The 27,813-nt window shown below is 41.1% G+C and overlaps 1 protein-coding gene across 1 annotated transcript in view; it reads left to right on the top strand.

Annotated features, from left to right (window-relative positions):
• PCSK2 (proprotein convertase subtilisin/kexin type 2) overlaps positions 1-27,813 on the top strand; it is a 116,759-nt gene that overhangs the window by 4,036 nt on the left and 84,910 nt on the right. The window contains exon 2 of the mRNA XM_086743693.1: positions 19,216-19,320. Coding sequence (XP_086599819.1) covers positions 19,216-19,320 — 105 coding nt within the window. The remainder of the gene's footprint in view (positions 1-19,215; positions 19,321-27,813) is intronic.

Genomic DNA, 27,813 nt, shown 5'->3' with positions numbered 1-27,813 from the left:
AAGCTTTCTAGAGCTGGCCAGGATTTTCTGGATGAAATGTTGGGAGCTTTTGTTTTTTCTACATTGCATAGGTACAGACTCATTGAAAGTAAAAACTTAACAGATAAAGAAGCTATAATTCTTGCTGCAGCAGCTCACTCCTCTGCATCTAGGCTGGGAGCCTATGAGGTGGGAGTTGATGTGGCATGGAAGGCAGATCAGGTGGCAGAATAATGGGTTTGCAGCCTTGGGAGCTGTTTGCAGGGATCTCCTCTAGGGATCCTGAAAATTTCATCCTGGAGTCGACACACTAGAGCCCTGAAAATCCTTTCCTGTGTAGATCAACTCCTAAACCTGGAGAAGGGGTGTTTGCCTAGCGTGATATTTAAGGTGCCAGGCTATGCTTCTAGCATGTCCAGGATGCACCATGATGGTTGGACAGGATTCTGTGTGTGTAAAAAATGCTGGCTGCCAATGTCTGCCTGTATGTGTGTTTATAGATATAGATACATGTATTTATACACATACATAGGTTTCTTGTTCCTTTTCCCCTAATACCCCTAATTAGGCATGGAGAAAAAAAAAGAAGAAAGAAGGGTAAATTTTTAGCCAGACTCCTGGCTGACCCTGTATGCATATATATTAACCAGCCAATTTGTGTACACATATGGTGGTTCATACTTTACAGATGAACATGCCTGTGTTGTCTTCACATATGTGGCTAACCCGAGTGCTCATGAAAGTGTTAGTTCTGGCTAGGTGAAGTTAGCACGAAGGGTGCAGATGTGTTCCAGTGTCAAAACAGATGCTGAAGCAATGGAGCATCCCATGCAAAGAGGAGGCAGAGAGCCCAGGCCTCACCACATAGGCCTGCTGCAGTCCAAGGACTTAAGATCAAGCTTCGAACTGCAGTGTTTCCCTGGACTAATATGTGTTTAATAATTAATTAGCTTTGTGTTTTGTGCTGTCTTAGAGGAAAGGATGTTTGTTTGCAGAAGTAATCCTTTATCATAGAAACAGAAAAACCTCTTAGAAATGGAAAGTACAATGTAAATTTTTTGAGGAAACCAAGAGCTTTAAGTTCCTAGATTTCACTGTTGCAATTTTGTGTTTCTAAGATAAGAAAAAGTAAACTGCCTGCAAATGGTAATTGTGCCACTACTGAGATTTCAATAGATCATCTCACCATAACAGCAAATGCTTCAGTTTCCATGAGATAGTCTGAGCTGATGTGTATAAATTGGGGAGAAGAAGCAATTAACTAGCAGGAAAAGTTTGGGCCTGCTGAGGCAAGGCACATCGCTGGATGGTGATGGAGAGCTCCATTTTCCAAAAAAGCCTTGGAAGAAAGTAACTGGGGAGATGCAGAGAGAGCAGCCATCTCTGTTTGGAGGGATCCTTGTCAGCTCCTTGCGGGTGGAGTACAGGCATATCACTGGGTACAGACTGGGAAGTTCCATTTGCTACTATTTACACTACAGAGAAATGTTAGTGGAATCAAATTAGAGTTTTGCTGTGCTAGGAGATAGTTTCCCTCATATATGGAAATACTGTATTTCTTTCAAAATTACGCTTTTTGTTTGGGGTTTTTTTAAATTTTTTTTTTTAATTTTGCATTCTGTCTTGGATGCAGAAACAGCCCCAGGAGCAAACACTGTAACTGGCTAACTCAGAATGAAGAAAAAAAAAAAAAAAATCCCCTGTAACTTAAATGTGCTCGCTTATGCATGTGAAAGCTATAAACTATCAACAAAAGGAAGAATGTAAATGACAGGCTGAAGTACATCACTAACCCAGTTTCTGTAGAGCTCCTCTACCAGAGACTGAAACCAACTGCTTGTTGGTGGTGAGTGTTCTGTTTGAGGTATAAAATAATTACCTTATCAGATTTTCATAGCATTTATTATTTGAGTGTAAAACAAGAAGGTCAGACTCCCCTACTATCAATCCCTGCTGTAATCGCTCTATTACTGTTTTCAATAGAACCATGGAATGGTTAGAGTTGGAAGGGACCTTCAAAGGTCATCTAGTACAACCCCCTTGCAAGGAGCAGGGACATCCCCAACTAGATCAGGTTGCTCAGAGACTCATCCAGCCTGGCCTTGAACGTTTCCAGGGATGGGGCATCCACCACCTCTCTGGGCAACCTGTTCCAGTGTTCTACAACTTGCATTGTAAAAAAATTTTTCCTAATATCCAATCTAAATCTACCTCCCTCTCTTTTAAAACCATTACCCCTCATCCTATTGCAACAGCCCTACTGAACAGCCTCTCCCCATCTTTCCTGTAGGCCTCCTTGAGGTACTGGAAGGCTGCTATAAGGTCTCCCCAGAGCCTCCTCTTCTCCAGGCTGAACAGCCCCAACTCTCTCAGCTTGTCCTCATAGGAAAGGTGCTCCAGCCCTCTCATCATCTCTGTGGCCCTCCTCTGGACCTTCTCCAACTGGTCCATGTCCTTCTTGTGTTGGGGGCTCCAGAACTGGACACAGTACTCCAGGCGGGGTTTCACCAGGGCAGAGTAGAGGGGGAGAATCACCTCCCTCGACCTGCTGGCCATGCTCCTCTTGATGTAGCCCAGGATGTGGTTGGCCTTCTAGGCCACAAGAGCACATTGTGGGCTCGTGTTGAGCTTCTCGTCCACCAGCACTCCCGAGTTCTCCTCAGGGCTGCTCTCGATCCATTCTCCGCCCAGCCTATATTTGTGCCTGGGATTGCCACGAATACATGATGTAGTTCTGCTTCTTGGCAAAACACGCACATTAAATCTTACCTTTACAGATAAGTTTTGTTTTGTTTTCTGAACTACAGCTCAGTAAACATAAAGATACAAAGTTCTGGCTGTTTGTCAAGCTGCCTATATTTATAGTTTTGTTTGTTCTATATTGCTTGAACTCATTGGCAAAATTGAACATGAGGTAGAGACCCAGGAAATGTACTGTGAGTAATTCCTCTTTCCTTTGCTTTGTTTTGTGGTGTTATGGTTGTTTTTTTGTTTTGTTGGTTTTTTTTTTGATGCTGTAGACCAACTGGGGATGTGCAGTTATTTCTTTTCATTCAGCTTTCCACTTAAAGAGGCAGCTCCAGTGTCTGAGGGGCTTAAGAGGCTGAGGAGCATCAGCCACTGAAAGCATGGATGCTGGGGAGTGCCACCTGCTCCTTCCTCCATGTTATCAAAGCTGGTGGAGCAGGAACAGCTCACCCAGGCTCCTCTCTGCCAGGGGCTGCCTGCACGCCCCCAGACACGGCCAACCTCCCTGGCCAGTGGTTTTGGGATGGCGTGGCACCATCGAAACCAGAAGTGGCCAGTGGCCCCCTGACTTGTTTCCTGGAACCCCTGCTCCAGAGAATACTTTTAGGTGAAGGAACTGTTGACAGAGCTGCTGCAAATTCTTTGTTGACATGTTGTGGCAGGAAACAGCTTGTTGCCCTATACTGTGTCTCCTAATCCTGGTGATGCTCCTTTCTCTACTTTTGTGATATCCCTTCAAAGTATTACATGGAGTGATTTCAGGTCCCCAGGTTATTTCTCTTCTTTGTACACCTCTGTGTAAATGAGTCTTGATGGCATGTGGAAATTTGTGTTTCACAAAAGAACTTCAGGATTTGCAATGGGAGAGACAGGGTTATTATAGAGGAAACCGATCTCTTGCTTTGTTTACTTAATTTCAAGTCCATCAGTTCCTTAGCTGTTTTGGACTTGTGCTATGGAATTCATAGTCAAAGGTGTTATTTTAATATCAGCACTAGCTAAACAAATATCATGAGTATGGCATTACTGTCCTGCTGTCAGCCCGAGGTCTTCTTCCTTCTGCCCAGATAGCTTTCTTGCAGATGACTTCCAGGCTATTTCTGGACTCTGCAACATAAGGATATAGTCATTGCCTGTATGTATTTGAACTTTGGGATCCTGTATGCTGTGACTCTGCGGGGCCCTGTTTGAAGCTCTCATTCCTCTGGGTAGGTTTTCCCTGTGTTGAGAGCAGTTCAAGAGCTATTTCTAAGAGCCAATATGGATATCTGTTGCTATTACCTACACCAAAGTTGAATTTGTCCCCAGACTTGAGGTTGCAGAGCTGTGCAGCAAAAGGATAACTGTTTTTATAATAGTACCCTGTTGTAAAGACTTGTTTTTTCACATTGGGCCAGATGGACAGATCCTATTACTGTGCTTACAACCAAGATGGTTTAGGTTACTGCAAATAAAGCAGAGCACTTTGTTTCTAGCTTGGGAGTTCAAATCCACATTAAAATTCTAGACCAAAAGAAATAGTCAATTAGCTTCCAGCTCAAAGTTCTTCCATCTGAGAACCCGTGGCGTCCTTGGCATTTTTTTATTAGCAGGCAAATGGTCCCGGACTGTACTGCTAGGCTTGGTTCCTTCAGAAAAGCTTTGAGGTGCATTGTGGGGTGCTTGAATTTGTGATCTTTTAGAAGAACCATGCTTTGTGTGAAAGTGGAAGATAGCCTTCTGTCCTTCTCACAAAATGTGACAGATGACAAGAAGTAACACCCTACTGACTCTTGAAAAACTTATACTGCTCTAACTGTACTGATGTAGTAAAAATGGGAAAACAAACCTAACTGCAGTGCTGTTACTATTAGTGTAGGAGTGATGACGTTTTTAACTCATTCCGTGTCAGAACGATATTAGCAGAAATTTCGTTTAAACTAGAGCTTTTTTTTTACCGGTAAGACCATGTTGGTTTAAAAAAACCCAAAACCAAACTAACAACAGAAAGAGGGGGCGGAAAAAGCATTAGAATTGCTGGAATAGTTGTACTAGTAATACTTTATAGTGTAGTTAAGGAATTTGCATGTGACCCTTTCCCTCATCCATCTATGGAATTATTCCAATTAAAATTAATTCATGCAACTTAGGTTTCAAATGCTTGTAATAAGTACTTACAAAGTAGTTGCTGAAATGTATGCAGAATTTATTTGGTAGATAGTTTCAATTAGTAAGTCTTGAGAAATGTCTGTGCTCATGGAAAATTCTATGAGCTGAAACTGCCAGCTCTTATTAAAATACTATACCTGGGAAACCTTCCTATGCAGTTCCAGTCCATAGCACAGGTGGCTAGTTTCTGTGAGAGCTGTAGTAACAAACGCGGTGCTATGGTTAATGGATCTGAAATTTACCTTCGTCCTGTAATTATTTCCTAGTTGTCAGAAACCCTGATCTTTTTTTTTTTTTTTTTTCTTTCAACTTTTTCAAATAATTAAATGGCTCAGGTCTCTGCAGGATACTGGCTGCATGGTGGCTATAAATATTGCAGTGAGCAGCCCAGAGCTTCCATCCGTCACTGGCCTCTGGTGGGAGGAAGCCAAACTGCTTGACTATTTGTCAAAGACAGGATTTCTCTAAATAACCTGAAGCAGTCTGGTGTGTTGCTCTTGTTTTAAATCAAGGCAAGCTCTACATTTAACTTCTGTAACTTCATTGGAAAAGCTAACCCTATACTGCTGAAATGGAGATTTAATTTCAGCTCAGTGGTCTCAGACCATGCTTTGGGACAGAGTGCGCAGTCCTGGAGAGAGCTGAATTTGGTGTTGTGTTGTGTGAAATTCTGCATGGCCACCACACGCAGTTTATCAGGTGGCATGAAATCCAATTTGGTCATGAATTTATGACGGTAGCTCAAAAGTCTAACTCAGGTGAATGCTGGCTGTGTTCAGCAAGTAGCGGGAGCTTGGACCTAAAAAAGGAAATTATGAGCTAGCCCAGTCTTACCATTTATAAACACGGATTTATAAACAAATAAATTAGGTAGTGATAGCTCTAGTTTACTCACTCGAGTGAACTAGGACATAATGTTCTTTGTCACGTATTACCTACCTTCTCAAACAAAACCTCTGTAAATGTTACATTCCGAACTTCTTTGTCCACAAAAAGGAAATGGGAAAGAGTGACCTCGGTGTTTACATCAAACCAGTCAGCAAATGTGTCCCAGATACTCATGACTGAACAAGATTATTTGCTTACCTGATGAGTAAAAGGGGTAATATGTCAGAGCTACTTTATCTTAGAGTATCTAGGAGAAACGCCTGGAGTTTTCACCAAAATGTGAAAACCCGAAACCCAGCAAATATATATTTAACTATTAGTAAGTGGGTAAACAGGTACTGTTATTAGACGGCTGTTGGAATCAAACTAGAGCCAAACAGGTGAATCTCTTCCTTGTACTAAAAGAAGTGGGATATAGCCTCCCCTTTCCTGATGACGGAAGATCTTCCTGACTACTTATGAAACACCAGTGAAATGAAGGGGTGTGATTTTGAAATCTGCTCTGTGGGTGAGCACTGTCATTGTCATGTACTGTGCAGCAGAAGCTTCTCTTCAAGGATTTTAGCTGCAGACAAGATACGGTGAATTAGTTATAAATGTGAGTGGTGGATTCCCATCAGTCCCACAGGGACCTTATGCTTCCCTGTGTTAGTTAATTTTAGAAATATGTATCAACTAAATTTAGTGATTTAGAGGTTACTCTGAACCAATTGTAAAGCAGAATTGTCAGTTCTGAATTTGTGTGAAAAATCAGAACCTGAACATATTTGCAGGTTTGGAAAAATGGGTTGTAGGATTGGTGGAATGACAGTTGTGGATCAGGACATCAACTGAATTTTGGTCTTCACAGCATTTCAATCTATTAATTTTCACATTACCATTTAATACCCAGAACTTCACAGGCAAATGTATTTTTCTTCTCTTAACTGTAAAACGATTCAATTTCTTCTGCAGTTCAGATATAGTTCAGAGTAAAATCCAGACAGAGCAGCAAGTCAATTTTTTTTTCCTCTTTCTTCTGATCAGAATTAAAAGACTCAATTTCATTCTGTAAAATCCTTTTTTTTTCTTTTTTTTTTTTTTCCCCTTTTGAACATATTTTATTCATGTTAAATAATTGTATCTTGGTAGGGAAACCAGTATTCCAGACTCTAAAGGCTGAAACATGCTGAGTGATTAATTAAGAACCTACATTTGCCTTGCTTGACTGATGTAATAAAAGCAAGATAACATATCAGCACACGCTGGATTGACCACAATTTCTGCTGGCAATAAACTTCTGTCATTTATTAATTGGTAGTAACAAACAGTAAAAAGACTTATTTCACAGCTGTCTGAAAGGTCAATGAGGTAGGTTCTGGGAGGAAGAGGTAGTGGTGCTATTTTCTTTCCTTTCTCATCATTATTGCTAGCATTGAGGCAGATTTGGGTCATCCTTTTTCTTCTGTCTAATACAAAGCTCTTGAACCCAGTCAGAGCAGTTAGTCTCTGTTGTGAAGTGACAGTCGTACTGTTGTGTACTGGAGCTGAGAGAAGCTCTCTCCATTTTGTGATGGAGTAAGTAATGGAAAGGTTTGCCTCTGACCTGGTCTTACAAGAGTGGGGATTAATGTCCATGACTTTCTCTTAGCAGAGTCAAGCAACTTTACAAGAATAAGGAAAACAGCAATGTCCCAAAACGTCTGTTTTCCTTGGCTTCACTGAAAATGTTTCTCTTAAAGCTTCTGTGCCCTGCTCTACTCAAGCCTGCTATCTTAAATTTATTTAAAAAAAAAAAAAAAGCAACAGTGTGCCCAACCCGCATACTTTAATGTCATGGTTTTGTTTCTAATTGTTACCCATCAGCTTCTCTTCCATAATACACATATTTTTCTCCAGGTATTGACTGCTTCTCTGGGAACTAGAAGACCTGTTCAGTGTGGTCCAACAACAGAAACCTTCCTGTGAAGCACTTTCTGTCAGTCGGCTATTGCTTGGCAGCCTAGCATTAAACAGACATGGAGGGAAAAAAAAAGAAAAGAATAAAGGTTTTGAATAGAGAGAGCTACAAATCTTCCTTAAGTGTTGGTAAGGGCTAGCATCTTTGCATTAGTGCAATTCACCTTTTCTGTGCTTGAGTAGCTGTAACCGGTTCGTAGGATTCCTATGCACAAAGCTCACCCAGCATATGATATTTTAAAGCACAACAGTATTTATTGCTCTATTATAGCCTTGCATAAGTAGTTCCTAGCATAAGCAGTTACTAGTGTATTGTTTTCCCTTTATGAGAGTCTTACCACCCCAACAGAGCCGGAGACACTGCCGAGCAGGAGGATGATGACCAGCGGGGTCAGAGCAGAGAAGGGACGTAGGCGCAGCACCTTCAGGGCGTCTGCATGGACATAGATAATGCTGAAGTGCTCTGCTGAAATTCAGGGTGTCGATGTGTAGCCTTGTCTTGCCCCTTCTCCATCCCTGAGATAGAAGTACCAGTAATTTGCGGGTGGGGAGTACTGCGTCTTAATGCTCTTTTAAAAATAGCAAACTTTATCTCAGTGTTTTTAGAGCTGATGTGGCACCAGGTTTCTGTGTGACAGTAGTAGTCAACCTGTTTGATTGTGTGCTTAAAAGGAGAGATGGGTTGTAGATCAGGAGTGAGGCAAAGCGGCCTTTGTTAGCAGTGCTAATTGCTGTTAGCAGTATTGATCCAGCTCAGTTAGAAATATACCGTGGTCACTTAAATTTGTAGACTCTAAATCAAGCTATTTCTTATGAGTTTTCCTGAAGGGAGATGTACAGATATGAAGAAAAGATTTCCATTGTGTATTATTTAAACATATTAAAATAGTTATCAAATAGTTGTTGCTAAAGAGATCTCTAATTACATACGTATATCCTAGAATCATAGAATGGTTTGGGCTGGAAGTGACCCCCAAAGACCATCTAGTCCAACTCCCCTGCAAGGAGCAGGGACATCTTCAATCACATCAGGTTGCTCAGAGGCTCATCCAACCTGGCCTTGAATGTTTCCAGGGATGGGGCATCCACCACCTCTCTGGGCAACCTGTTCCCATGTTCCACCACTCTCATTGCAAAAAAATTTTCCTAAAATAGAAGGAAGTAGATTTAGATTAGATGTTAAAACCATTACCCCTCATCCTTTCACAACAGGCCCTGCTAAAGAGTTTCTCACCATGCTGTTTGTGTAGGTATACCCATTAATATATGTTTACAATGGTACTTGATATTTTATAGTTATAGTTTTATAGCACAGTCTGTAGTGCTGTGCAAACATTAATTAAATGAATCATATCGATAAATAAAATAACTAAACAAGTACTTATTAGACCATGCCATTTTACATGCAAGGCAACTGAAACAAGAATATTACAGCTGTAACTGCCTAAGATTCTCCTAATATTAGAAGGTACTCGGGTTACTCAGCATCTCTGAAGATGCTGAAACTCATGTCTTCTGAATTTTGTTCCCAGCTCTGTCCTACAGCAGAGTGCAACAGAAGAGGGGGGGGGCGGGAACAAATGAAACAGTTCTGGATAGAATTATATTGGCAAGAACGTTATTTGAGATGTGAAGACTTTCACAGATTATTATCGCTTGGGAGACACTTTGGAGACACAGAAGAGCCTTGAAAGAGTGACAGGATACCCAGAGGACCCCCATTGCTCCAAACAGGAGACAGGCACTTGTAGTTAAAGCTTTGTTCACCTTTGGTGATAAAATATAGAACTGGCAAAGCCACTTTTAGGGTACCATCCTCTTTTTTTTTTTTCTCTGTATTCTTAAAAGTTAAATGAATTATAGTTAATTTTTGGGTCAAGTACTGACTGGCTTTCTGGCTATGATGTCACTTACACAGCACAGTTGAGGAGCAATTCCTCAAAGTCACTACAATTCCTCAAAGTCACTACTAGCATGAGCAAGGAGAGAAATTATTTAGCAGGGCCTGTTGTGGAAGAACAACGGGTAATGGTTTTAAAATAGAAGGAGGTAGATTCAGATTAGACATAAGGAAAAAAAAATCTTTACAATGAGGGTGGTGGAACACTGGAACAGGTTGCTCAGAGAGGTGGTGGATGCCCCATCCCTGGAAACATTCAAGGCCAGGTTGGATGAGGCTCTGAGCAACCTGATCTGATTGGAGGTGTTTCTGCTTCTTGCAGGGGGGTGGGACTAGATGGCCTTTGAAGGTCCCTTCCAACCCTAACCATTCAATGATTCTAAGTTACAAAAGGTAAATCTAGGGCCAAATGCCCCTAAAGAATGCCTAGAGTCTAATTTCTGTTTGTCTCTTTCTGGATTTTTGGAGGGGGGGGGGTTGGTAGGGGAGTTGTGGGGTTTTTTTTGTGTGTTGTTTTTTTTTTTTTTTTTAAAAAGGATGAGTAAAATTCTCCCAAATTGTGGAAAAACTTAATTTTGTGCTATTGATACCTGTTTTAAGAAAACTTAATTGATTCAACTTCTGATGGAATCATATTTACATTATTATTCTAAATGATGTGTATGTTTATCTGATATGTGTGTGGTTTTTATGGAGCCACATTAGCTGCATGGTTGGAGGCGGCTGTCTCAGTTTCCCAGTGTTGATTTGTTGCTGCTGAAAATGACAACACAACTGTTAGATGCTCACAGTGACTTTTCTGGGTGCTGAGCTCCAGGATTCTTGCTGGTGCCTAGGGCTTGGCTGAGGTGATGGTCTTGCAGGGTCCTCCACAGCTATGTAAGAGGACATAATGATGACTGCCAAAGCCTTCATTTCAGGCTGTCAGCCAGCTGGTAACAATCACCTACTCCATGCAATGACGATCTGGATTAATCCAGACACTCCAATGAGAGTGCTGGTGTATAAGCAAGAACATTCTGCTTTTCTCCAAATCTGGAAAGTATCCTGCTTTTAACAGTGCACATGGTAGAATCGATAATGGATTTTATGGTTACTGGGGAGTAGTGGATAAAACTCTCTAAAATGCACAGATCCATTCGCATAAACTAGAATAATGCTTTTAAAAGCCTCAAATGGCTTCTCCAATTCACTGATAAAACTATCAGCAAATCCACAATCTTGTCACTGATGACTTATATGACTGTTACATGCTGTTCTGGTTTTGTTTAGTGAGGGGGGGGATAAGGTGGCAGCTTCTGTAGGAAACTGCTAGATGTTGCTCCTCTTTGTTCAGTGGACTTGGCCGGGCCTAGGGCAGACGCACTGCTGGCCAAGGCTGAGCCAACTGGTAGCAGAATGTTCCCTGATAATGCTTCTGTGATAACGTATTCAAGAAGGGGAAAACAGGAGGAGGAAAAAAAAAAGGGAAGAGAAGATGTGAAGGGGGGCAGAGAGAGGGAGGCGTGAGCCTTGTGGGCCTTGCAGGCCTCACCCTCTGGCCTCCTGCCAGGTGGCTGACTGGGCCCAGCCTAGCTGCAAAAAGTGGAGAGGAGATGAGATGTGAATGATATGTAAAAAGATCCTGAGAGGCGTCTGCCTGCCTGTTGTGAAGAATTTTTCTTGTGAAAGAAACGGCTGCAGACAAGAAGAGTGGTCAGTGGAGAAGGAGGGGGAGGAGTCATGCTGCTCCTGGCCAAGATTCCCCTGCAGCCTGTGGTGATGACCATGGTGGAGCAGGTTGTCCCCCTGCAGCCCGCGGAGGTCCATGGAGGAGCAGAGATCCACCTCCAGCCCGTGGAGGACCGCACGCCGAGGCAGGCGGGTGCCTGAAGGAGGCTGTGGCCCGTGGAGGGCCTGTTGGGGCAGCTGTTCTGGAGGGACTGCACCCCATGGAAGAGATGACCCACACTGGAGCAGTTTCATGAGGGACTGTGGCCCATGGGAGGGACCCCACTCTGGAGCAGGGAAGGAATGCAAGGAGTTCTTCCCCTGATGATGAAGCAGTGGCGTGAAACAACATGTGATGAACTGGCTGCAACCCCCTGTGCCACTCAGGGGGGAAGGTAGTAGAGAAAATGTTAAGCTTGGGAAGAGGGAGGGGTGGGGGGAGGTTATCTTGTTCTCTGTCTCATTCTCCTGCTAGTTTTAGTAATAAATGAGTATTTTTCCCCAAGCCGAGTCTGTTTTGCCCGTAATGGTAACTTTAAGGATTTCTCCCCATCCTTATCTCAAACCTCAAGCTGTTTTTCCTTATATTACCTCTGCCTATTCTCTCAGAGGGTGGGGAGAGTGAGAGAGAGACTGCGTAGTCTGGTCCCTATCAGGGCTGAACTATGACACATGCTTGCAGGATGAAGCTCTTCAGTGACAAACTTAACAGCGATATAAATACAGTAAAACGTTAAACCTATATGATTCATTCAATTGCAAATTAAATTCCAAATATTGCAAACTTGTAACCAAACCAATGGAGCAGTGTTCTGTAAGCACTATGGTGATAATGTAAGAGCAAAACTGATGAGAAAAGGAGAACTAGACATTTAACATCAGAACTGAGCTACCTGAATGTGGACAGCTGTGCTCTTCTTATAGTCTCTGGAGTGAAAGAGGTGCTCCTGGGGCTCAGTTCTGCTCATTTTAACATAGCCATCTAAAATAGGTCAGATGAATCATGCTCTGAAAGTGACTTTTTTTTGGTCATGAATTGTATGGGGAGTTCGGATGAATTCCACATGGACAGACTGGACATGTTTGCCTAACAGCAGTCCTGTATTTGCTAAACTCATCATGTCCAGCTCTTGGGAAGACAGTTTAACCTTGTGGCTGCTGCATGCAAGACAGACTAGACAAAAGGCTTTATTTATACTTTTGGATAAAATTAAATCCAAAGGCATACATTCTGCAAAGTCTTTGGATGTCACATTTGACTTTACACTGTTTCTAGAGGAAAAGACATTTCACTGTGGAGGTGAGGGAACCTTTATGAAACCATTGGAAACTACTTCTGCTGGCTTGAGAAAGACTTAATAGAACTTTTAAAGCAAAGTTACCGTATTCTTACATATCTTACTGATACCCTAAATAACAACAACAGGTAGCCTTAATACCATGTGTATTACAACATTTCCATTGATGTCTGGGGAAAAAAAGGAAGGCCAAACAGATCAATGATCTCTCAACCAAGCAGTCGCAATAGTTTCTTATTACCACTACCTGTTGCTGATTCCCTTAAGAGGTGGTTGGATAGGCATATGGAACAGAGCTGAAAAGATATGTGAGTATCTAAGTCAGGCATTTCTGAATTATTTTGTAGGAGAAATATTGTACTGTGTGTTAATCAGTTGATTTCAAAAGGATTGTCTTCTGATGATGTTTTACTATGAGATTTACATTTTGGGAGGGTTAAAGCTATGGCTAACACTTCCACCTGCCAGATTTGCCAAGACAAGCAGAGTAGGTTTTGGTGGAGGCAGCTAAATAAGACACAGGTGCAATGAAAAATAAGCCAGGAAGACTGAGTCATAACACTTAGAACTGAACCTGACTGTGCCAGTCTTCAGGGCTGTTTGGAGCTTGTACAGATCCCTCATTCTGCCTGAGATCCTTATACTGAGCCTTCAGGGTAATTACCGTGCACTAATGAGAGAGTGCAAAATCCGTGCCTGGGGCTGTGGGGACACAGTGGACTGGATTTCATTTTGGGTAAGCTCTGGCACAGCTTTAGTCCTCTGTGCTATTTCATGCTTCTCCACCAACGTTTGAATTGATCCTTTCTTGTTCATGCATTGTTCAGTGTTATTTTGATGCCTGGGGCTGCCTGTGTTTCTAGCTGGCTCTACTGTTACATGGCCCTTGTCACTATAGTGAGTGTCTTTTACTTCAGACTTGGCTCCCATCTGTGTATTTAAAAGTAAAATGATTTCTAATGCTAATTGGGGTGAGGGAAAATGAGAGAAAGAGAGTTTAAAAATTAATATTGAATATTTGTAAGCATCCTCAGTGCATTTGGTGAAACTGGGATTAAAAGGTTTCTAATTTCTACTGGGAGGCACTTTGTGCTTCGACTATAACAACAAGTGAAGGAGTGAGGCCTGTGGGGCCCATGAAGGCTCCAAATACACTTACTTGTGCCAGGTTTAGGTTGTATTTTCCATTGGTGTAATTACTGAGCAGATTTATGGCCCCTTTTAAAGTTAAGAGCTGTGCTTGGGCTCTGTGGGGGAGAGATGTTAAGATTTTTTTTTTTTTTTGGGGGGGGGAGAGGGTGGGTGTTTTTTTTTTTTTCCTCAGAGCAGATAAAGTGTTTCTTTAGCACCAGTGTTTGTTTGAATCCTTGCATGCCTGGCCACATATTCATACTAAGGCAGGCAAGGAGCTCTGAGGAGGGTCTTTGTGAGCCTGGCTGGATGAGGGCTTTCTGTGAATCTCGTTCACTGATGGATCCATTTATGCTGATTTTGGTGATGATCAAAGAAGGCAACCCTGGAGTAACTTGTTATAAATTGTTACAAAATCATTTTTAAATGACTTTGCTCAAAAGAAATTTGTCATGGACTGTTGTCTCCATTGGTAATTGAGAGAGGAACCTTAACAACAGATTCAAGTAAGCTGGTTTAGAAAATTACAGTATCAGAGTGAAATAATTGGAAATTACGCACAAAAGTGTACTGTAGGGATACTGTATTATGTGGCACAGCATGAAAGGTGGCATGGGAAGGCTGGGCAGAGATCAGTGCCATTAAAATAGGAAGCACACCAATCTGTTCTTAAGCTTTCTGTGAGCACCATGGTTTGCTTGTGAAATCTATGTAGGTAGAGCCCTGAAGCGAGTCAGTAAAATTTAATGTTAAAGATAAGGAGTCAGTAAAACTCAATGTTAAAGATAAGCCTGGGATCCAAGGTTTGTTTTTATTTTTGTGTTGTATTTGTCACCTCTTAAAACTAGTGACAGGCTGTGAATGCTGGACTTCTCATAGAGAGCCAGGTAAAGCACTGATGCCACTGGCAGCTTTATTCAGCTTTCTTTTTTAATTTTTTTTTTTTTATTTTAGCATTTATTGCTACTTTTTAATATCTTTTCTACAGATAGGCTCTTCTGTATCATCAGATGACTCTGATGCTTTTACGGTTGTTTTCAGTGTTAGCTCTGCTCAAAGTGGCCATAGTGCTGCTGTTTTAGAATGAGAAACAGTTTCTGAATTTAGTCTTTCTGTGGCTTCTTTTCTCTAAACCCCTACACGACTTTGCAGCCAATATTGATGTCCTTTGCTTTCAGACAGACAAAACTACATCTGGTTCCACCGTATGTGTTGTCCAAGGCAAGCCAAAAAAGAAGGGCAGTTTGCTTTTTCTCTGTCAAGTAGATAAAATGGGATGGGAACCATTAGCTCTGAGGGAGCCATGTGTGCTGCCCCATCCTAGGTCAGGTGCCTGTAAGGGGTAAGCTACTTTATAGCTGTTTTTTTCTTTCCTGGAGCAGATCAGTAGTTGTGGGCTCAGCAGTGGACTACGTTGTGGGTGGGTGGCTTCCCCCCGCTCCTTCTCCCTTCCTGTATCAGGGAATGACTGCCGAGAAGCAGTGCCTGGCGGGGGAGAATTGTAGCTGTTTACAGCCCTTCTTCCCAGGAGTGGCATCTATGGGAGCACAGAGTAAATTTCTTGCTCTATTTTCTTGCTAGAGGGAAGGGTTGTCGGATGTAAGGAGGAGAGCGCAGAAAGACTGGGAACCATGAATTTAACTTCCTTATTTTTATTTCAAAAATAATTACACCTGGACTTCTCTGGTGGAGTGTTAGTCTGAGAAGAGCCAAGATACCTGAGTCGGAGGTATTGGTGCTAAAACTGTGCACGATACAAAGTGTTTCCTGCTTCCTTCTGTACTGAATGGTACATCCTAGCCGTTTGGCTTTCTCGATAAGCCTCTTCCATTTGAAGAGTTTTTCTTTCCTCCATTTAGTTGAACATTATATTTTCCAGAGTTATTTTCTGGTCCACATGCTTTTCAAGAAAGACATTAAACAGGATTTCATCTTTACTTTAGATAGTATTGTTAATAACCACAAGGAGGCTGGAGATCTGAAGGAAGAGATAGGTGGATATCTAAGCTTTTGTTGTACTTGCTGTGTTGTATTTGTGATTCTGGTTTTGCTTGCATGTGTTTTATACAAATATTGGAAGTAACAAAGTGCTTGTAATTCCTGAGATTCTCAGAGTCGTACTTTGTATTGGGTCATATTTATACATCAACGCATTAGTAGATCCTTTTCTAACTCTAAATAGTCCTCCTCACTTGAAAATCCAAGTGCTTTCCAGTAATTAGGTAGCTTACATAACTGGTATTTTTTTTCTCTGAGAGTAGGAAGCTTTGCTTCTGTCTTACACAAAGAACCTGAGCCACCAGGCTGAGTGCATTACTGTCCCATGTTACATGCAGAGCCTGCTGCTGCTGAAATAGGAATTGTACTCTCGTACAATTCCAGCTTTTCAACAATAATATTACAGAGTAACTACTGCTGGTGACACTTTGGAATTTTTTATGTACGGGAGCCCTTCTGTTTTAATTTCACTTCATTACACGCACTGTTCATTTTGCTGTTTGGTCTTTTGCTCTAGCTCCAAATCAGAGTAGACCTCCTGGAGAAGCTAACAGCAGGAATGTAAACCCTGCTGGGAGCTGCCTGTGTCCCGCTGTTTGGTCGCTGCAGAGAAGTTACTGACTCAGCAGCAGGACTTCATCAAAAGTGGAGCACTTCAGTGGTTGCTTGTGCTATTCACAGGTCTCAATGCAAAATCCTTATCAAAGCATGCGCTGTTTTAGGCCCTTTGCTGTCATCTGACTTCTCCTGCGTGTACATTCATTAGTTTTAAAGATTTACTGAGGAGTTTAGATTCTTCCTGCAACTTGCTTGGTTTCTGCTATTATTCACAATCCATGGTGTTTGATCATACCATATTTCAGATATTGCTTCACTTAGCTGCCTTCCTATCTGTCCCCTAGTTTCATTGAATGAGTGTAAAAACCATGCAAACTGTAAGATACCTGAGCTCCTCAAAGATTACTGGAACATCTGTGGGAAGAGTGGAGTAGTCTCAGTCAAACTTATTTGTGATTTTGTCCACAAATCTGGTCATTGTTGTACTAACTGTAATTGCTTTTGCTCATGGTCAGACTTGAATACACTGGCTTTAAAAGTTTGCTATACAATATATTGCCTTATTCTAAGTGGCACTAGAAGCTAATCCTACACAGAAAATGAACAGTGATTGCATGTTATGTATTTCCAGATATCCTCAAAATTGCTGAGAATCTTCCTTAATGGTAGAACATCAAGATCAATATTTGACTGGAATTTATTTGAATGGTTGATACTGAGATAAAAAGAGGAAAAATAGCTTGATTTCACTGAGGGAATTAGAAGGGTAATTGGACCACAGCTTGCAATGGATAGTAATGGTTAGTAGAGTGAGGTGGATTTCAAGCTGTAACTGATCTGGCTATTTGGACTTTACTCCTCAAAAATATGCACGGAAAAGAGTACCATATCTGACATGGGGGAAGGGCTATTTCCTGGACAGTCAGATATATTCCCAAGCTCTGGGTTATGAAAATACCTGATTACCCAGTTGGTAAAGATGTCAGGCATAAGCTTTTTAAACATAAATCTCTGTTTTAAAAAATGACCTAAATGCAGATAGAATTTGAGCCTCGAGAGCTGCGGCTCTGAGGATGGATGTGAAGTGTAGGAGACTTCTGTGGCCACTGCCATGACCTTTCATAATCTCATTTCTTCTGCCCCAGCTGTTGTGTTCTTCGTGTGCGTATGGAGCCGATGCAAAATATTCTGATTATTTGCCCAGAAAAGCTCTCCAGTCAGCCCTGCAAATCAGCTCCAAGGAACCATAATGATTTTGATGAAATCTCCCTAACCTCTTACATACATTTAAAAACAGGTCTCTCTATCAGAACAGAATGCTTTGGTTTTTGTTTTTGTTTTGGTTTTTGTTTTTAGTTACTTTGCATTTATGTATTATGTGTCACACACAATGAAATTTTAAAAGTGAAAATGAAATGCTTTGATTTCATTGATATTAAATGTTTCAATGAACTTTAAAAAAGACTTTGTGGGGGAAAAAACAAACTTCACGTACTCATTTTTGGAATGTGACTAAATTTTAAATTTTTGGAATTCACTGTGAATCTTCCATTCCCGCACTGCTCCACATGTATGCCAAAATATATTTGCAGAACTGCACCAGGTACAGTGACAGATTTAATGAAATGGGAGATAATTTCATAGAAGGAAAATTATATGTCAACTGTATATACCTGTATACAGGTATATAATCTGTTTTATGGCAGCAAGATCCTACTACCTTTATTCAGCCCAGGTTTTCACAATGAGTATTCTATCTAGTCATCTGTCTCAGTTTTTCAGCAAAGAACTTTGAACTCCTGCTAAGAGGTTTACGTTATCATGAAGTGTAGATAATAAAAAGGAGAGGAACAGGACTGTCATGGCTGTTCTGGAATATCTCTTTTAAGTAGTTATTTTACATGCAGGGTAGCCTAACCTTTGAAGTCAAAGTGTTCACAGTATGAACATATATCTTCCCAATGAGAGCCCATTTTTTTTTTTTCAACTTTTACAGTGGAAGCTTAGTTTAAAAATATAGTTACTTGCTTAGATTTAGAAGTTCAAGTGGAATCTCCCTATTAAGTTGGAATGGGGAAAAAGCTGTAGAATTTGAGATGCAAATGGAGCTTTCTAATGAACTGCTGGAAGTGGAATGCTCTTCTCTAAACACCATGTCTTTTAGCCTTCTGAAAGCTAAATGTTTACTAGCCTTCCAGACACTGTATGCCAATCCTGCAGAGAGAAATGCATTTAATAATGGATATGCATCTTCCTTCCCTGGCACTTGCCTTAGGTGGGGCTGGAAAGCCCTTGGGGTGTGTTTGCTTGCTGTCTAAATGTCTTAGACGGTAAAGCTGTACAAGGCTGTTCCCACCCAGTCACTATGTCTGTTTTCTTAATATTGTTTGTATGTTCCATTTTCTGGTGTGCAGAGGAAATTCCAAATATAATTTTTTTTTCTGAGAGTGGAAATTACTGTGCTTTCTGCTTTACTGCTTAGGGCATCAGCATCACCTCGGGTGCATTATAATGCCTCAGAAAAGCACTTGTGTAACACCTTATTGCTGAAGGATGGTTTGTGGTAGTTTCAAATAATTTGCAATTCATTTTTTTCTTTTATTCTGGCTTTTTCAGGAAATAGGAAATAATCCTGATCTGGTTTGGGAAGCCCTTTGGAAATATTAGCACTGTTGACCGTAAGGTGAAAATAGTACCAAGTGTATATAAGTGATGTTACGTGTTGTAAACTTTAATGCATCTGGGCACACTTTTCAAAAGTAACTTAGAGGTGATATTCTCAAGCATGATTTGGGCCCTCTGGCGTAACTCTTCACAAGTCTTGCTGTAGATTCTTGAGTTACCTTACAGGTAAAAGTTTTTCACATCGTCCTTATTAGTAGCCAATAGCTCCGTGATGTTTGTTTCTCTCTTACTCAGCTCCCCTTTTTGGATACTGGATACTTCTTTTATCACAATGGCATCGCCAAAGCCAGGAGAAGACGCAGTCTGCAACATGAGCTTCATCTGGAAAAGGATTCCAGGGTAAGTGTTCTTTTCTTATGTGCACCTATCATGTTTTCGTTTTGACACAGACTATTTTTAATGACATCAGGATGATGATCAAATATGTGGTTATGGCTACATTTTTTTTTTCCCCATGCTTGTTTTGAGCTTGGTGACTGCTGTATGCACACACCTGGCAAACAGCTTCAGCTTTTATTTTTATTTCACTACTGAAAATACTCTGACATTCTCTGAGATGTATCCTCTCTCCAGTAAGACTCAGTTACGGAGCCTTCAGAACATCTCAGTGCACTCTGTCTCTGTTCTGTGGGGAGAGGCTGTCTAGGGTACCATCCTACAGTCATCCCCCGACCCCGACATCCTGCTAGTCTGTGGTTATCCAGCCCAGAATACCTTGTGGTGTGAATGGTGATATTTTCTCTGCAGTCACGCTGAGACTTTTTCTCAGATAATAGTGTATGCCCCAGATGCTAAGAGAGTGTATGCTGTCACACCTCAGTATTTCTTTTAGAGGCTCTTGCTTGCAGTCTGCAAATGGTGTGCTCGGTTTTCGGAAACATAAACCACTTGGACGGGAGGGGAAGGCCACTTTTGCAGAAGGCTGTGAGCTGGCATTAGCAAATTTTTTTCTTCAGAGTTCTTACACCAGTATAATACTGGGCTGGAGCAGGGCCAGGTAGCACAAAAAGTGTGTTTACTGCCCAAAGACAGTAGATAAGCCTGAGGAATGATATCATGTCAGCAAATAGATAGGCTTTAAACTCTCCGCACTGTGACCAGAAAAGAAGGGGGAACAATTTTATTCCAGACAGAATTTTATTGCTAGATATTATAAGGTATTTGGAACATCTATGAAAATGAAAAACTGAGTAGGAATAAAAGAAAAATAGGTTAAATAAGATTGTAGTTGTTGTTGTGACAGCAGAGCAAGCAAGGTCTAATGAGTTCCCAGCTTAATTTTCCAACTTCTGCAGAAATTCCAAGTGGTTCTGGGCCCAGGTCCGACTGGGATGCATGTGGCTAGTCACTCCTGCGACTGGGAGCCATATGAGTGAACCACACAGGTTCCAGGTGCTGCCTACCCCCATCACTTCATCCTGAGATGCTGAGAGCTGAGTGCTGGCAAGTTCCCTGGGGCTGCTGCTGGTCTTCCAGTGCTCTCGGGTACCTCTTCCTGACCCCCTTTTCTAAAGCTGGTACCAGGTACAGGAGAGAGGCTCATAGAAAGAGACTCATTCAACCTGCCTTTAATAGAAATTCTAAAAAATGCTCTCATTTTGTTTACCAAGCAGGGATCTGAAAGTAAACCATTCAGAATGATCCACAATTAGTGGATGCTAAGCAAATGTCTTGAGAGAGATGTCTTTCATTTCCCTGAACCACCCAATCTTGTTAAAAGCCATTTCAGAAAAAACATACAACTAAGTGAGTACGTTGCAAACTAGTGACTGAAATACAGTAATTGTGCAGGTGACTCTGTACTGTAAATAAATATTTCTGTAAGCCTCTGAAAATTCTACAGATATCTGTGATATTTGTATGAATCCACCAATTCTTATTGCAGCCTCAGTATTACATGGCTGAGCACTCCTGTACTAATTCCAGACTGGCTCTTGCATTGAGTACCTCTAGGCTAAGTGTCTACAGTGCTATTAAGAACAGCTTAAATGAATCTACATCCTCGTTCAGAGATGTTATCTTTTGCAGTCATCTGATATTTGCAATCTCTAGACTCTTAGTTGGCTTCTGTCATATGCAGTGAAATCTAATTTTTGCTGTTAGTCTCCACTTCTTCCTGCTGCCGCATACCAACGGCTCGGCTCTTCTTGGCTCCCTCCTTTCATCTTAGGGAATAAAGTGTTATGTTTAAATAACTAAGAATATCTCCGATGTGAGGAAAAGGATGATACTGACTGTATCCCGGCTTCATGGGTTACACTGTGAGATGATAGGGGGATGGAAGCAACACTTCATTTCCACATTTAACATGACACTTTCTTATCTAGCCCTCCTACTTACTCTGTCCTACTCAATAGTCCTTGAGCTCTTATGATACTGTATAGGTCTGTTGCTTTTTGTAATATAGTTTGAGAGCAATTAAAATAATTTATCTTATTTCCCTTCTTTCTTTCATACGTAGAGTTTGAGGAAGTCATTAAAATTCCTGTCATGTTTGCATATAAGTGGAAACATGAGTTGGGTGACAATACTTTAATTTCAAACTCCAAAAATAATTTCTAAATTTAATGGCAGCTTTCTAGACCGTTTACATCCAATTCTTACTTGAACAAATGCCAGCACTGTCATGGTTTATATGTTAACATATGAAGCCAAGAATAAAATGTTCATGTTGTGAGGCTAGTCCGGAAGCAAACTTCCACTATAGGACCTTACAAATCTCTCAGGAATCATTTTGTAAATGCTGTAGTTGCTTAGACCTACCCAAATGTTGTAAGAACGTGGGCTGCAGTTATTCTGTATACTTTTCACTTTTAATGAGATTACAATTCCTAGCTAATTTCAATTATTAGTTGAAAAGCAGCACAGATGTTCAGTCAGTTAATGTTTTTTAATCAAGTAAGTCTCTGGAGGAACCATGTCAGTTTTTCAAGAGTCCATGGAGTTAAATGGCAGAACACTATGCAGACAGGTTACTGCATTATTTTCGTACTCTGCCTCTTTTAAAATGCTCAAAAAAGCTTTGTTGTGTAAAATTTACTGTATGTTTTTACTAAAATAATTTGGGAGGTATGCTAAACATATACAGCAATTGTGTGATAAACATCATCTTTGTCAAGAGGGTGGGAATGAAGCATTATTAAGATGCCTTCCTAGAGATCCAGCAAGAGCTGAATCTTTATTTTGAGGAACAGCCTCAGATACGATTGATTTGACATTATGTAATACGTTACTGTTGCTGAAGCCTGAAGCAGTACTGGCAGCAGGTGAAGGCATATGTAATAGCATGTTGTACTATTGAACTCTTCAAGAAAAAAGTGCAGGTGCGTGAAGCACCATGGCTTTTGCTGTCAGTACAGTCCTCTGAGGGATCCTCACTGTCAAGGTGGCAAATGCCAGTGAATTGAACTGCTTCAAATGGAAATTGTTTAGTTATTTAAATTACATTCTCTGAGGTATGGAGAACCTTCCAGAAGCAGTTTGCTCAGAAACAACTCTTGCATCAGTTGCAAATTTCCATGGTTTCCAAGTGCACCAATATTTTGTTATTTTAACCATATGTATAGAATCATAGAATCATAGAATGGTTAGGGTTGGAAGGCACCTTCAACGGTCATCTAGTCCAACCTCCCTGCAAGGAGCAGGGACATCCCTGACTAGATCAGGTTGCTCAGAGCCTCATCTAGCCCGGCCTTGAACGTTTCCAGGGATGGGGCCTCCACCACCTTTCTGGGCAACCTGTTCCAGTGTTCTATAACTCGCATCGTAAAAAACTTTTTCCTAATTTCTAGTCTAAATCTACCCCCCTCTATTTTAAAACCATTACCTCTCGTCCTACTGCAACAGGCCCTACTAAACAGCCTTTCCCCATCTTTCTTGTAGGCCCCCTTGAGGTACTGGAAGACCGCTATCAGGTCTCCTTGGAGCCTCCTCTTCTCCAGGCTGAACAGCCCCAACTCTCTCAGCCTTGTCCTCATAAGAGAGGTGCTCCTTTGAGAGCACCTAAGAGCACATAAGAGAGATGTACCTTTGGTGCCGAATAGATTTGGTGGAGGTGGGGGGAAAGTTTCTGACATTTTACATGTTAAAGATGGAATTTTTAATGAGATAAGACATACCATTAAGATATCCAGCATTCTCCATGTGAAATTCCATTTTCATCTGCCTTTAATTTAACTGTTTTAGTTGAAGTTTCTTAAGCTAAAAGGTCAGCCATTAGGCTCAGTTTGCCTTGGGAAACTTCACTTAAGTAGCTGCTGTGCTTTGCCCCGGAGCTGCGGAGGAGAGGAAGTCCTTGCCATGACCCATGCATGCAGACAGCTGGGAAGAGGGATAGCAGGGTGAGAGCAGGGAGCAAGGGCTCAGAACAACATAAAGCCAATGAAGAGCCACATCAGCATGAAGTAGAGGAGAGAATAAGTGGAATAGGCTGGAACAAGAGCCCAGAATCAGAAAAAAAGGTTGAGTGAGTTGGGCATGGAGCCAGCCCATGAGCTGAGGAGGACATGAAGAGGCAGCAGAAGTGTTGATTGGAGAGACTGGAAACAGGGTGTCCACATTGACATCAAAACACACTGCCACCTGAGTGCAGGGCACAACGCAACCTTAAAGCAGAGGTGACCTTTTCCAAGGGGGGCTTTCCTGCTAGCAAAGGGAAATACAGCTTCTCTAAGAGCAAACTTAATTGTGAGTTTTTAATTATGAGGAATAATGGTATGTTTCATCAACATGATTGCTCTGGAAAAGTAAATCAGAAATATGGAGATACTTTGAACTGTCTTGTTTGTTAGGTTTCCTGTCTCTGAAGGTATAGCAGAGGCAGGATGGGCAGTGGAGACCTTTCCTGCTCCACCATAGCTAAGTGAAAACTGTAGGATTTGCTTCATTTTGATTTTTGAAACTGATTTAGATTCTGACTTCCTATGGAGAAACTCAGCTGTATTATTAATAAATGTTTTGAAAAGTGGCCACGTAAGTAAAAGGAAAGAAAAAATACACAGTTATGTTACCTTTCAGAGCAATACTTTTGTATTTTTGCTGTTGTTGAGTATTTTCTGTTAGTAAATAGTCTTCCACTGAAGGACCAAGAGTTGAAACACAGTTTGTTCTCTCAAATATTATTTTGCTTTCTTTCAAGTTTTAGATAAAACCCCTTTCCTCCCACACAGTCTCTCCTGTCAGACAGCTGCCAAGATTAATCCCACTCAAGAAAGAGGCTTTAATAGACAGAGAAGAGTTGAGTCCCATTACTGATATCTATATGTGAGTACATCTCTGCTGGTGTTGGGATAAAAACTATATGTGTGGAGAAATAAAAATCTCAGTGAAAATCACTGAGAGTGAGTGAGTTTGGCACTTAGATTATGACTTCTTTGGAAATAAATATCCCAGTGATTGCAGTTGTTGTGTTGCAGAAAGGGATTAGAAGGGAAACTTGACTGATACTTGTGCTGGTACAGGAGTCTAGAGAGGGCAGATAAGTAGTTTCTTCAAGGTGTAGTCTCTGGGTGCACAGGGTTAACAGTACTCTCAAACTGCTTGTGTCATGGGACAAGGAAAGAAAAGGGGACTGTGAATGCAGAGGATCTAAGCTTTTAATTAAAAAAAAATAAAAATCTTTCTTAACGTGCCTTGCCTTGGATCCCTCCCATGCCTCCTTAACGTGACTGGCTTGTGGTCAGACGATTGCAACCTGTGAAGGCAAAAGTGTCCTGTGATGCCAGGCAGTGGGTTGCCAAGTGCTGCTAGAGCTGGATATTTCATCCATGGTCACCTTTAAAAGGTGGAAAGAGGGCCGGCAGCTTGTGAAGAGCATCACTGCTTAACAAGCAGCAGCCCTTAGCAAAGTCAACTTTCAGTGCCCTTTCTGGCAACATTAATGATGGGCTTGAGAAGGGTTAAAGGTGAAGCCTTTTGCCTCACTCTCTTAGATGCCAGCACAGATCTTCCCTTTTGCAAAACTGAAAATCTTTCTGATAAGATCAGGAGAATCCTGTTTTTCTCAGTTCTCCAGTGAGTGTAGAGTGCAGTGACCTGGGGATGTGAGGGGTAGGAGCCATTGTAGATTTCCTTGTAGATTTGGTGAGATCTCTGTAATTGCTGTAGAAGTGTAACCTGTTTCTCCAGCTTTCTGGTACTGGAGACAGGCAATTCTGTCCCTGGAATGTAGCAATACGAGCAACTTAGTTATTTTTATTAAAATGACTATATTTGGCATATTTACTCCTGCTCCATGCTCCACATCTTTCTCGGCTTCCTGAGCAGAGCTAGTGATTTTCATTCCTGATAAGTTTCTGATCGAAGCTTGGAAGGTATCCTGAGATTCTTCCTCACTCTGAGAAGGAGGCTGGCTTGTTCCCGAAAGCAAAGGGGTAGCAATACCAAAATCCATCCCATAGGAAAGGGCCAGCACTTGACCTGTGAACTGTTGTAATCCTGCTGTCAACTCCCTTTGTGGGGTACAGGGAATGATTTCCATGCAGTTCACCACAGCAATGACTCCAGATCTATACAAAACTTTCAACCTCTGTGGGGATAAACGTTATATAAAGTGAATGTAATGCCCAAGACTTGCTACCCAGTCTTAAATCTTGAGGAGAATGCTTCACGTCCCCTGTCCAGGTCTCTGCCGTGGAGGGAGGTACAGATGCATGTGGTAGTAGAGAGAGACAGGAGAATATGGCAGGATAAAAAGCCCTTCGTGTTTTCAACTCTCTTATGTAAATTTATACTGCCGATGGTAGAGGTGACAGGCTTCACTGGGAAGTCTATTTAGTATTTTGCCCTAATACATGCTATCATGAGGCTGACATGCTGGTAGGATTATGCCCAGGAAAAGTTTGGAGTTGCCATCAATTTTATGAGACTATAGGGCAACATTACAGAGCGTCGATGTTATCCTTTTTGAAGGAAATGGAACATTAAGTAATAAAAGCTCTGCTTAAGTACCTGTAATAAATATTGAACCAGCAACCGAAAGCTCATTAGAGGAAATGTCTTCTTTCCAATGCTGAAAAAGAACCAGCCGTCCTCAAACCTAGACACTGTTGGTTGAAACTGCATTGCCAGCTTGTTCACCAAACAAGAACTGAAGACATTTTTGTCCTCAATCATCATGACAAAATGAAAAAACACTCAGTGTGTTCCATGAATGGGTCCCTGGTTTATCTCTTTCTGGCATAAGTTGTCTTATGCTTTATCCAGTGTATTTGAGGAAAAGCTTCCCAGAATCTCTTCCAGTTCACAGAGGGAGGCCTGTTTCTTGTATTAATAACTTTCCCAGGTCGATACAATCTTGAACTATATTTGTTTTGCTTTCCCATGCAGCTCAGGACCTTTTTCTAAGATTTTGTATTTCTAATTCATAGTGGAGCCAGCTGGCAAGCATTATAAGAAAAAAACCTGATTTTCTTGAGGATACTATAGTCAGCTATATGTATTAGATCATCTGATCATTGATCTGGTGTATGTCTTACTACTGAGAGAATTTAACACTTAAATAGAGCATTTTGTTTTATACTGTTTAGACCCTTTGGAGATGTTTGTGGATGGTTATTTAAATGTACAGCTTCATGAGTGGGGTTATCTGAGAGATGAAAAAGAAGCAGCAGCAAAGACTACAGCGCAGTGCTTAAAGTCAGATGCAGTTAGAGTCAGTTCATGGGAAGGTGGAATTCAACCTGCACTCCAGACATGGAAAGGGAAAGGGTCATACAGCCGGCTGGACGAAGATAAGTAATTGTAGGAAATACTCTACATTTGTTGTATGAACTTCATCGTTCCAAACAAGAAATTAACAGGGCTGCAAAGAGATGTAAGTGTCTGATAAGTGAGGAAAAAAGTTGTCACACTACTCTAAATTATTTTGCCACTCTTGCACTGCTGACAGAAGTAAGGGGATACTGCTGTGCCTATGGAGTGCAGAGGATAAACTAGTCTTTAGGCCATGACATTGTTTGTGTTTGTGATAATGTTAAAAGAAAGAAGTTGGAAATTCAGTGAAGTAGTGAGTTTGGTTCATGACTCTACTATACACATAGCATGGCTGTTGTCACTGCAAATAATGATTTGCTAAATTCCCTATGATTGCTTTTTGAAAACTGAGTCTGAGGGAGTCCTATTTTTTGTTGTCTCTGGCCTTTATAGCCTCTGTACATGCCAAGATAGAGGTTGATGGAAATTAACTGCTTACAGAAAACCCTGTTCAGCTACGTTTTGCATAGTTGACCAACAGTGACTCCAGCTGTAAAGCACTTAGTTGCTCTTTAATTGAGATATCATGATTATTGCATAGGACTCTCTTTCTATAATAAGAGTTAAAAGAACTATCTGATATAAAGAACAATGAGGCCTAGAGTCACCAGTCACTTAAGCTGTATAGTAGTTCCCTTCACTGTATGTTAATCATATGCTGAAGAATTTCCCAGTTTCCAAGTTTGAATTCCTGATACTAATTGTGGCATTGGCCATTGGCTGGCTCGTATTTGGACTGTGTATATATATTGTATTTGTGATGTGCAATACAGTTCTAATGTAAAATACCACAACACTATTAAGTATGCAATAGTAAATATTTCAAACAGTTTGCTACTGGAGCAAGTGCAGTTATATCCAGCACAATTTAAAAGCTAAGCTAAATTGATATATTATTTTTATTTGTAACTAGAAAGACAGTTTCAAGGAGGGGAAAAAATAATCCAGCAACATCAACATTAAAAAATGTTGGAAATCTTGTATAGCTGTATTATATGAAAAAGCACCATTAGCTGCCCATAATAAAATAACAGACTATCAACATTACATCAAACTCAAACATGCATGTGTCTTTTATGG

This window comes from Chlamydotis macqueenii, chromosome 3 (genome assembly GCF_036417535.1).
Source record: "Chlamydotis macqueenii isolate bChlMac1 chromosome 3, bChlMac1.mat, whole genome shotgun sequence".
NCBI lineage: Eukaryota > Metazoa > Chordata > Aves > Otidiformes > Otididae > Chlamydotis > Chlamydotis macqueenii.
This window is presented reverse-complemented; position numbering and strand designations above follow the sequence as displayed.